Source organism: Lithobates pipiens, unplaced genomic scaffold, assembly GCF_037356315.1.
Source record: "Lithobates pipiens isolate NorthernLeopardFrog02 unplaced genomic scaffold, aLitPip1_a1.2 Scaffold_24, whole genome shotgun sequence".
In the NCBI taxonomy this organism is placed as follows: Eukaryota; Metazoa; Chordata; class Amphibia; order Anura; family Ranidae; genus Lithobates; species Lithobates pipiens.
Genome location: NW_027507786.1, coordinates 18,748,872 through 18,760,629, shown reverse-complemented (window position 1 = coordinate 18,760,629; position 11,758 = coordinate 18,748,872). Strand labels below are relative to the sequence as shown.

General features: G+C 46.0%; 1 protein-coding gene across 3 annotated transcripts in view; it reads right to left on the bottom strand.

Annotated features, from left to right (window-relative positions):
- Positions 1–2,941: 2,941 nt before the first annotated feature.
- The window catches only part of SCUBE2 (signal peptide, CUB domain and EGF like domain containing 2), a 156,650-nt gene continuing 147,833 nt past the window's right edge, over positions 2,942–11,758 (bottom strand). For all 3 annotated transcript variants that reach the window (XM_077453647.1, XM_077453648.1, XM_077453649.1), the window contains 3 exons: positions 8,048–8,200; positions 7,503–7,582; positions 2,942–5,769 (listed from right to left, as the gene is read on the bottom strand). In XM_077453647.1, coding sequence (XP_077309773.1) covers positions 5,617–5,769; positions 7,503–7,582; positions 8,048–8,200 — 386 coding nt within the window. In that variant the 3' untranslated portion in view covers positions 2,942–5,616. The remainder of the gene's footprint in view (positions 5,770–7,502; positions 7,583–8,047; positions 8,201–11,758) is intronic.

Here is an 11,758-nt window from a genome sequence, read left to right as displayed (position 1 = left end):
GGGGGGGGGGGGTTTGCTGACATATGATGCTCATACATCTTGGGGGAGGGGGGATGCAGTTTGGCATGTTCCCCCTGGGCTCTATATCACTCTATATGACCTTGTTCCAGCACAGAATACTGTAGAGAATGACCCGTGCTCCCTGTGTGGAAGCAGTGGTCTCTCTGCAGAGGTCCAGCATGCCCCCTATTCAGACCTATAGCCTGGCAATCAACAGGGAACATGGGCTTTGTTGACCGCAGACCTCTAGGTTTGGCTCAGAAGAGGGCGCCCCAGACCTATGCATTGAGACCACTGCTTCCACCACCGAGAGCAAGGCTTCTTCTCTGCAGCGTGCTGGCAGGGGACAGGCTTGGCTCAGTTGTGGCTCCTCAAGCAAGCTATACAACTTTGCATAGAACAAACTGAACCACATTTTGGACTGTTTTTAATATCTCCACCCTTACTGGTTCTGGACAGGCCCACTTTTGCTAGTAAAGATCTTGATTGCACCGTCTGACATAAAAAGAGAAAGTAAAGTTGTACAATCACACAAACATGTTTTAATACAGATCACTCTGAGCCCTTGTACACACGGTCGGAGATTCCGACAACCAAATCCGTCGGAGTAATTCTGACAGATTCATTCCGGAAGAGGTCCAGAAGTGATGTTGCATACACACGGTCGGACAAAGTTGTTTGAAAATCCGATTGTACATAACGTGATGACGTTATTTCGTAAAGACAGGACTACGTTCAGGCTAGTAGCCAATAGCTTTGGTCTAGGAATTTGATCTGAGCATGCGTGGCACTTTGTCCGTCGGAGTAGGCTACACATGATCGGAGTATGTCCGATAGGAGCATTTTGTCGGAAAATTTTACCGGCAAGTTGGAAAACTTGGTCCGTTGGATATTCCGGCGGAAACAGTCCGATGCAGACCACACACAGTCGGAATATCCGACAAAACGGTCCGATAGGACACATTCCGTCGGAATCTCCGACCGTGTGTACAAGGGCTTAGAAATGTTTAATCTTGTGCAATCAATATTTCATGCAATCCTCTACAATTTTTATGACCGGATTGAGTCTTATGTGTCCCCTAAATGACACACGGAGTGTCAGGACCTGGATCACCTGCTGGTGGCACTGTGCTTCCCAGAGAGGAAGGTTGTAGTCCCAGAGTTCACCAGCGGGTGTCTCCCATCAGCGAGCAGATTCCATTAATCACGTCCACCTGATGCCGGCTGCTGGGAGGGTATTTAGGTCCTTCCCTACTAGTGCCTCTCGCTCCAGTGTTTTGCTCTGCTGCCATAGGCTATGTGCCATTTATCCTGATCTTGCACGTGCCCGACCATTCTGTGCCCTACTGCCTCTTACCTGCTCCTTTGGTTCCTGTTCGCAGTCCTGGTTTTCCCTTCATCTTCAGTTTATCCACTTTCCCCATTTTGTGTATATATTGTATATAGTCAGTTTGTGAAATAAGCTGTTAGATTGCTAATCTATTTAGATTTTTTTTGGTGGCATTTTGGCACCGCTAGGGTTGGCGTCACCTGGTACAGTAAAAGGTCTTTCTCTTCCCGAACATAACCCCCCCCCCCCCAATTCCCATTCTGAGCACCAATCCCCCTCCACCTCAGGGATTTAGCCCGGATTAGTTAAATGCTGGGATTTAGTTTAAATCTCGGGATGGTCCGGCTGAATCTAGCATGGTTAGGAGGTATGCCAACTCTACCCCCCCCCCCCATCCTAACTAGCTAAACCTTTCCCCTATCCTAACTATTTAACCCTACCTCCCCCATCCTGTCTAACCTACCCGGCATCGTAACTATCTAAGCACACACCCCACCCCTAAATATATACACCTTGTTGACCCACCATGTATCCCCACCCCCCAAAATAATCCTTTTTCTGTAACCAAAACTTCTAATTACCTAACACACAAAACATAAACACATACCACTAACTCCACCTCCCCATGCTAAGCACCCAACACCTCTTTTACCCCCCCCCCCCCCTACAATCACCCAGCAAGGGGCAGTCCAGATTTGCCCCGGGGGGGTGTAAATGGGTGGAGCCAGGAGACCTTGCTGACTTCTGAAGGAGGGGTTAACCTATAGGAGTTGGAGTGAAACTTGCCGGATAGGGGGTTCAGACATGTGAAGGGGGTGGTTGTGTCCCCTGGAGGGTGATGGGGGTTGCGATTTACCTGATCTCGAAAGTGACATCAGCCACTTCGGGAGTCAACTCTCCTCCAGCTGGTCCTGCACATCTCTATTACAACCAGTGCTGGACCTCCACCTACTCCCGACACCCGCCCAAGCACTTCACTGACTCAGTCCAGCCCAAGAACATCGGACGGACGCATCTGCAGCCCCACCCAATCACGTCTGTTACCACCTGACTCAGCCCGACCCCGGAATGTCAACGCATGCAGGGAGGTGCCCCGGTCAACCAAGAGATGTAGGAAGTGCCAGCACATTAGTGGAGCCAAGGTTGAGAGGTATGCTGGCATGCAGGGGTGATTAGGGAGTGCCCAGGTACATCAGGCACACCCCGTGCCCATGCCTATGGGTGTTACCCAAGTGCAGTCTGCACCCCCCACACCCCCATAGGGTCGCCACTGAGGTTTGCTATGCTTTATGTTTGCTGGTGTTTTGAATACCAACCCTGACCTTCTTTTCTTTAAAAAATAAAATTATTAATTTCCAGGCTAAACCAGGCTTCAATATTTTTCAAGACATTTATCCATGAAAAGCATGCAGCTAGTGAAAACAGAACTCTTGACCTCCATGCTTGTTTCAGGCTAGTGACCCACAAAGTATTGAAGCCATAAGATTAATGACAACCACACAGCTAGTATTTTCAGGTCAGTAATGGCAACCTACCTCATTTCATATGGCAGAGTTTATATTCTCTACCCGGTAAGTCTTTCGACATATATTATAAATAAAAAGTCAAAGCTTAGTGGGAATAAGCGCTTTTTAATAATACACAAATCTAAAAAAATATTCTCTTACCAACCAGATAAACCAAAACTAAGGCTATGACTCTACATTTGCCCGTACTCTTGTAAAGAGTATAGATCGAATATTAAGAGTGCATAAAAAATTATGTACAACATTTACAGCAATGGAAATATTTCCTGCCTACTATGTACCATCAGGTCACTGTCCTTGGCAAAATCTTAGCGTTTAATGGCCATCGCCATCTATTCCCAGATCTAAACTTAAAGGCCATTGGACATGCCCATTGTTGTCTCCCGGGATTATCACGCAAGAGAGTTTGTGTCAGTGTCCTGTGTTACCAAATGTATGTTGTCCACAAAGAAGTTGCCCATCCAATGTGGCTCGTCTCAATTTTCCATTTACCATGTTCTGCCATCCACTGAGCAGTGGTAGACTCTCAGTCATGGACGGCTGTGATCATTTCCCAGTTTTCAAACATAAAGGCTAATGATGGTGCCCAATGCTGTACCCCAGGCTGAGCTTGAATTTGTGTCCTATGCTGCCAAAACAATGTTGCCCAACAAGTCGCTGTCTACCTAACATGGGATGTCTCAACTTTCCATTCACCGAACAATCACTGAATCTCAGTGATGACTGGCAGTGATCATTTCCAAGGTTTGTACATGAGGACCATTGTCCGTGCCCATTGCTGTCCCCAAGTTGGGCTGCTGCCAAAACATGATATGCCAACTAGCAGCTGCAGGGAATGCCATAGGCTTTCTGTAAAAATTTTGATGGAAGCACAGATGAACAATAAGTTTACAAGGCATAATATATAACATCAGTATAATAGGAATCATGGCATCTTGGAGTGAGTAGGCTGCCAGAGGGCGATTTCCAAAACTGGTGAGGAAGTAGAGCTGGTAAGAATATAAATTCCAAACAGGATGTGAAAAGTTTGCAATTGAACTGAATCAAAGGACAGGGCCTGCCTGTTAAGTGTCTCTAATATTTATCTTTTGCCTCTGGCTGTCCAACTGAATCCCTGTAGCTGCCAGGCTCCTCGTCTTCTGGAACAGCCCTCACGATGAGCCTGAGAAAATACAAGCTGTGAAAAATGAGGTTCTCAGCTCCACCCCCTCTAGTTCTCAGAGGTGGAGGATGTACAGCACTAGTTCATGTCACAAGAGGCTGCAGGTTCAGCTGGGAGCACACAGGAAGTCCTGCCCTGTTTGGGGGCAATGGATGGCTAACCTTCAGCTAGGGAATCGGTCCACCTAAAAAAAAATATTTTAAATTTATCAGAGAAGCCAGTAATGTCTGCAGCTGGGAAACCTCCCACTCATTCCTTTCTGCCTTTGTTCTCTTACCACCTTTGGGTGTTCCCTCCTCATATGCTCCATAATAATAAAATAATATTATATGAATGAAAAGTCCAGAGGGCATAGTAGAAACGCTTCATAATGGGCACAGCAGGTGTGCAGACCCAGGGATGGTGAAAGCCCCTCATAGCAGGTGTACAGATCCAGAACTCAAAACAAGGATGGTGGGAACCCCTCATAATGGACACAGCGGGTTTACAGACCTGGGAACTCAGCACAGGGATGGTGGGAACCCCTCATAATGGACACAGCGGGTTTACAGACCCGGGAACTCAGCACAGGGATGGTGGGAACCCCTCATAATGGGCACAGCGGGTGTACAGACCTGGGAACTCAGCACAGGGATGGTGGGAACCCCTCATAATGGGCACAGCGGGTATACAGACCCGGGAACTCAGCACAGGGATGGTGGGAACCCCTCATAATGGGCACAGTGGGTGTACAGTTCCAGGAACTCAGAACAGAGAACGTGGGAACCCCTCATAATGGACACAGTAGGTGTACAGACCCAGAACTCAACACAAGGATGGTGGGAACCCCTCATAATGGGCACAGCAGGTGTACAGACCCAGAACTCAACACAAGGATGGTGGGAACCCCTCATAATGGGCACAGCCGGTGTAGAGACCTGGGAACTAAGGACAGGGATGGTGGTAACTCCTCATAATGGGCACAGCGTGTGTACAGACCCGGGAGCTCAGCACAGGGATGGTGGGAACCCCTCATAATGGGCACATCAGGTGTGCAGACCCAGAACTTGGATAGTGGAAACCGATCATAATGGGAACAGTGGGTGGCTTGTGACCAGAGTTTGTCCCATAACATAGTGGAGTGGTCACTGACGTCTCAATAAATAATATGATCCCATTTCGTAGACCGGAATGAACATTGAAGCAGGTTTCAGTCTCTCTGCTGTCTAAGGTCAAACTCTGAAATACGACTTGTCTTTGTTGGATGTGAGATAAGTGCGACATGACGACTCCGCCCAGATAATGCCATCCACACCTCTGCGGTCAAATGATCATGTATTTTCCTACTCATGTCCATTCTTATTACCCCGGCATAGTAACGTTCCCAGAATGCCGAGCGTCTTTAAACATATTCGGTAACTGTTGACTCACCGGGTGTTGAGGGAAAAACTGGCTTTACCCAATTAAAAAGTATTTTCCCTACAGGCGGTCCAGGTGGAAGCTGTGAGGACTGAAGAGGGAATGGCAGTGTCACTAGAATAGGGGTTGGGCTCGTAGAGGAAGGTGAAGGCCCCATCAGGGTGTCTTCTCTTCCTCCCGTGTGGGACCAGATTGCCTCTTTATTTGTAAGGCCGGAGAAATCGAGACACTTTGGCACGAAGAAGTCTGATGAAGGACTTGGGGAACATTTCTCGGGACTCCTGTGCTGTGTATTTGAAGTAGTTCTGTGGATGGGCCAGGACATCGAAGAGAGCCTTTATCAGCTTCTTGTCCTAAAAAGAAAATAATTAACACTTTAAAGAGGACCGGTCATCTAAATTTCATAATTACAGTGGTAAAAAGGGCCGGTTCAATCACCTTCATAAATACAGTATTAAAGAGGACCGGTCACATGACCTTCATAAATACAGCAGTAAAGAGGACCAGTCACCTCACCTTCATAATTACAGCAGTAAAGAGGACCGGTAACCTCACCCTCATAATTACAGCAGTAAAGAGGACCGGTAACCTCACCCTCATAATTACAGCAGTAAAGAGGACCAGTCACCTCACCTTCATAATTACAGCAGTAAAGAGGACCAGTCACCTCACCTTCATAATTACAGCAGTAAAGAGGACCGGTCACCTCACCCTCATAATTACAGCAGTAAAGAGGAGTGGTCATATCACCCTCATAGTTACAGTAGTAAAGAGGACCGGTCATATTACCCTCATGGTTACAGTAGTAAAGAGGACTGGTCATATCACCCTAATAGTTACAGTAAATACATAAATACAGCAGTAAAGAGGACCGGTCCCCCTCACCTTCATAAATACAGCAGTAAAGACGACCGGTCCCCTCACCTTCATAAATACAGCAGTAAAGAGGACCGGTCCCCTCACCTTCATAATTACAGCAGTAAAGAGGACCAGTCACCTCACCTTCATAATTACAGCAGTAAAGAGGACCGGTCACCTCACCCTCATAATTACAGCAGTAAATAGGAGTGGTCATATCACCCTCATAGTTACAGTAGTAAAGTTACAGTAGTAAAGAGGACTGGTCATATCACCCTCATAGTTACAGTAGTAAAGAGGACTGGTCATATCACCCTCATAGTTACAGTAAATACATAAATACAGCAGTAAAGAGGACCTGTCCCCTCACCTTCATAAATACAGCAGTAAAGAGGACCGGTCCCCCTCACCCTTATAAATACAGCAGTAAAGACGACCGGTCCCCTCACCTTCATAAATACAGCAGTAAAGACGACCGGTCACCTCACCTTCATAAATACAGCAGTAAACACGACCGGTCACTTCACCTCCATAAATACAGCAATAAAGAGGACCGTCACCTCACCATCATAAATACAGCAGTAAAAAGGGCCGGTCACCTCACCTTCATAAATACAGCATTAAAGAGGACCAGTCATATCATCCTCATATGAAGGAGAAGGGATCTCACGGCTCCAGTAGCACACATGCAGGCTGTAAACGGTCTCTTCGGCTGGGAAGCCACAGGTGCTGGCTATTACCACTAGCAACAGGCAAGAAACTAGCTCTGGACTGCCGCACTCTTCAGAAAACCACTTTCTTTTATTGGAAAATCACATCACAGCTCAAAAATGAATAAGCACTACAGCTAGTGTGAAACGTCAGCAATTTTTCCTTCTTCGCTGTGTTTGTTGAGCTGTGATGTGATTTATCAATAAAAGAAAGAGGTTTTCTGAAGAGTGCGGCAGTCCAGAGCTTGTTTCTCGTCCGTTGCATATCACCCTCATAGTTACAGTAGTAAAGAAGACCGGGCATATCACCCTCATAGTTACAGTAGTAAAGAGGACTGGTCATATCACCCTCATAGCTACAGTAGTAAAGAGGACTGGTCACATCACCTTCATAAGTACAACAGTAAAGAGGACCGGTCACCTCACCTTCATAAATACAGCAGTAAAGAGGACGGGTGATTGATTCTGCAGGCAGAGTGCCTAGTCACAAGTGGGGAAAAATAAACGTAGGAAATTACCTTTAAGATCTCCTGGTGATTTTCGGATGCGTACAACCTCCCGTCTCTGACGATGTCTTCAATCAGCTCCTGATAATCCTCTGTAAATGTAAAAATGAGTTAGTAAATCCTGGCAGAAATAGGCTAGATCCTCCCTGGGCTGTTATCTATAATTGTCTATGGCATGTTAGCCAACTGCCAAATTATTTCAGATTTTCCAATTTTCGTTCTTATTTTTGGATATCTGTTATGTGTAGATTTTCGTTTTTTGAGTTTTGAATTTTCAAATTTCCTATTGCGAAATCTCCTGGATTTTAAAGTTAAAAATTTCTGCATTTTCAAATTTTTTAGAATTTACGAATATTTGGAAAAATTCGGAAATTCAAAAATTCTGATATTTCCGAATTAACAAGTTTGTTAAAATCCGTAAAAGAAACTAATTCGGAACCAAACGAATTGCACTTGTCTAATCAGCAACACCTCCCCCGAGATCCCTGCCATGACAGGTTCTCTACAAGAGGCTCATTTAGCCGTTTCATTGATCTCCCCCCCCGGGTGACTCTTACCGTCATAGGTGACATAGGGCACCTGGAAGCCTTTGGCGCTGTTCCCTTCATTAGACCGGAACTGGATCCAGAGCTTTTTAGAGCGGGACGTGAAGGCGATGGGGCGCTCGTAGGTCTGACAAGTCTCATACGTAGTGACAGAATTGGACGAGGCTGAGTGGCGAAAAAGAAAAAAGGTTTTCATATCGTATTAACCATTAATTATGATGAACTGCCTAGGTATGTGCTGAAGGGTGTGCTTGAGGGTCCTTTGTCGAGGGCTACTGGGGGGATCTACTGTTGCTGGGGGGGGTAAATTGTTGCTCAGAAGGATCTTGGAGGAATGCAGGTGTGTCTATAGATGCATGCTGCTGAGAGATCTACTGTTGCGGATGGGGTCTATTGTAGTTAAAGTGGGTCGTTTGATGTGGGGGGGGTCTATTGTTGCTGGGGGGAGGGGTAGTTTGTTTCAGGGGGGGCTATGGTTGTTAAGGGGATCTATTGTTACTGGCTGTAGGGGATCCATTTTACTGCCTTTCTTGTTATTAACAAATTCCATATACAGTATCTCACAAAAGTGAGAACACCCCTCACTCATATCTTTGTACATCTTTTCATGTGACAACACTGAATAAATGACACTTGTCTACAATGTAAAGTAGTGAGTGTACAGCTTGTATAACAGTGTAAATTTCCTGTCCCCTCAAAATAACTCAACACACAGCCATTAATGTCTAAACCGCTGGCAACAAAAGTCAGTACACCCCTAAGTGAAAATGTCCAAATTGTGCCCAATTAGCCATTTTCCCTCCCCGGTGTCATGAGACTCATTAGTGTTACAAGGTCTCAGGTGTGAATGGGGAGCAGGTGTGTTAAAATTGGTGTTATCGCTCTCACTCTCTCATACTGGTCACTGGAAGTTCAACTTGGCACCTCATGGCAAAGAACTTTCTGAGGTTCTGAAAAAAAGAATTGTTGCTCTACATAAAGATGGCCTAGGCTATAAGAAGATTGCCAAGACCCTGAAACTGAGCTGCAGCACGGTGGCCAAGACCATACAGCGATAGGACAGGTTCCACTCAGAACAGGCCTCAACATGGTCCACCAAAGAAGTTGAGGTCACGTGCTCAGCGTCATATCCAGAGGTTGTCTTTGGGAAATAGACGTATGAGTGCTGCCAGCATTGCTGCAGAGGTTGTAGGGGTGGGGGGTCAGCCTGTCAGTGCTCAGACCATACGGCGCACACTGCATCAAATTGGTCTGCATGGCTGTCGTCCCAGAAGGAAGCCTCTTCTAAAGATGATGCACAAGAAAGACCACAAACAGTTTGCTGAAGACAAGCAGACTAAGGAGATGGATTACTGGAACCATGTCCTGTGGTCTGAGTAGACCAAGATAAACGTATTTGGTGTCAGATGGTGACAAGCGTGTGTGGGGGCAACCAGGTGAGGAGGACAAAGACAAGTGTGTCTTGTCTACAGTCAGGCATGGTGGTGGGGGTGTCATGGTCTGGGGCTGCATGAGTGCTGCCGGCACTGGGGGGCTACAGATCATTGAGGGGACCATGAATGCCAACATGTACTGTGACATACTGAAGCAGAGCATGATCCCCTCCCTTCAGAGACTGGACCGCAGGGCAGTATTCCAACATGATAACCACCCCAAACACACCTCCAACACCACCACTGCCTTGCTAAAGAAGCTGAGGGTAAAGGTGATGGACTGGCCAAGCATGTCTCCAGACCTAAACCCTATTGATCATCTGTGGGGGGATCCTCAAACGGAAGGTGGAGGAGCGCAAGGTCTTCAACATCCACCAGCTCCGTGATGTCATCATGGGGGAGGGGAAGAGGACTCCAGTGACAACCTGTGAAGCTCTGGTGACCTCCATGCCCAAGAGGGTGAAGGCAGTGCTGGAAAATAATGGCGGCCACACAAAATATTCACACTTTGGGCCCAATTTGGAGATTTTCCCTTAGGGGTGTACTGACTTTTGTTGCCAGCGGTTTAGACATTAATGGCTGTGTGTTGAGTTATTTTGAGGGGACAGGAAGTTATACAAGCTGTACACTCACTACTTTACATTGTAGACAAGTGTAATTTCTTCAGTGTTGTCACATAAAAAGAGAGAAGATAAGATTTACACAAATGTGAGGGGTGTACTGACTTTTGTGAGATACTGTAAATTTTGTAGCATCACAAAATGATACTTGGCTTTGTATTCTCTAAAAAGGGCGGTACTGGGAGGTGGGTAGGGAGTGATACCAAGGGATGGTGCTCAGAGATGAGTAGGGGGTGGAGACGAGGGGGTCAATCGGAAGGGAGGAGTACCTGCACCTATTCTCTGAGAAAAAAGCCCTGCTCATTACAATACCATTATCAAATGATCAAAGTATCTGTAGTATGCCGATTCATGAGACATCAAGACAGCCCCATACGCCAGTAAAATCAGTGTCTGCAAAAAACAGATCCATCTGATCATCTATTTTACAGAGTCCATATAATTCCAGATAAAGTCACTGACCCCTGATGAAGGTGTTGTCAGCCCCCGAAACGTGTTGGCTGTTTTTTATGTGATCATATTATGGACAATTAGAGCAATTTAAACTCCTTCCCCAAATGGTTTGGAGCGCCCTTTGTGTCTTTTATGCTTTGATGTCTCCAACGACTCCTCTCAACAATAAAAGGGAAGAAACTCCATAGCATTTCTCTGATAAAACTGCCCTTATTCAATTAAATAAAAATGCACTCGCATGGAATGAGAATGGGTATGCGCCTTAAACACATCGGGATCTGCTGTTCCAAAATAAGAAGCCGCTATCATCGCTCATTAGGGATGGGCGAAAGGTTTGGCCCGAGCATAAGTTCGGGCCACACTATGGTTGTTCGGCCATTCAGCGAACATTATGCGGTGTTCGCGTCAAATTCAAAAGCCGCGGAACACCGTTAAAATCTATGGGAACCCGCCCCCATCTGACGCCATGGGGGGGGGGGGGGTGGACGGGATCTGGAGGTTCCCTTGTTAAAGGGGGTTTCTAGAATTTTTTTTTTCATTTTTGGTTAGGGGTTCCCTTAATACCAGATCCAAAAGGGACTGGTAATGGACTGAGGGGGGGGGGGAGACCCATGCTGTTTTTTTTTTTTCAATCCATGCTGTTTTCTTCAATGGGTTTTATCTATATTACCAAGACTCGCCAATACATTACAGTCGCAATCAGTTTTAAATGACAATTTTTCCTTTAGAAATGTCATTTTGCTGTCGGACTGCTCTAAACACGAGAAAAATACACCACTTTTTCAGGCGTACTATAGACACCCCCCAGGCACAATATTTAAATAAAATTTTTATTGTTTCACTTTAAGCATTAAAAAAAAAAAAAAAAAAATCACTGCTCCCGAAAAAACGGTTTTAAAAATTTTTTTTTTACATTGCTGCATATCCCCTGGGGCAGGACCCGGGTCTCCAAACACTTTTTATTGCAATAACTTGCATATAAGCCTTTAAAATTAGCACTTTTGATTTTTCATGTTCGTGTCCCATAGACTTTATCGGTTTTCGTCCAAGTTTTTTGCCTGTTCGTGTTCTGGTGTGAACCGAAACGAGGGAGGGGGGGTGTTTTGGCTCATCCTTACCACTCATACAGCTGAAGGAATGCACTGATCTGGGATACCTTCTTCCAGCAGCCTGCGGTGCTCACAGTTCTCTCCCCCAGACCAGCAAGTTCCTCCTCC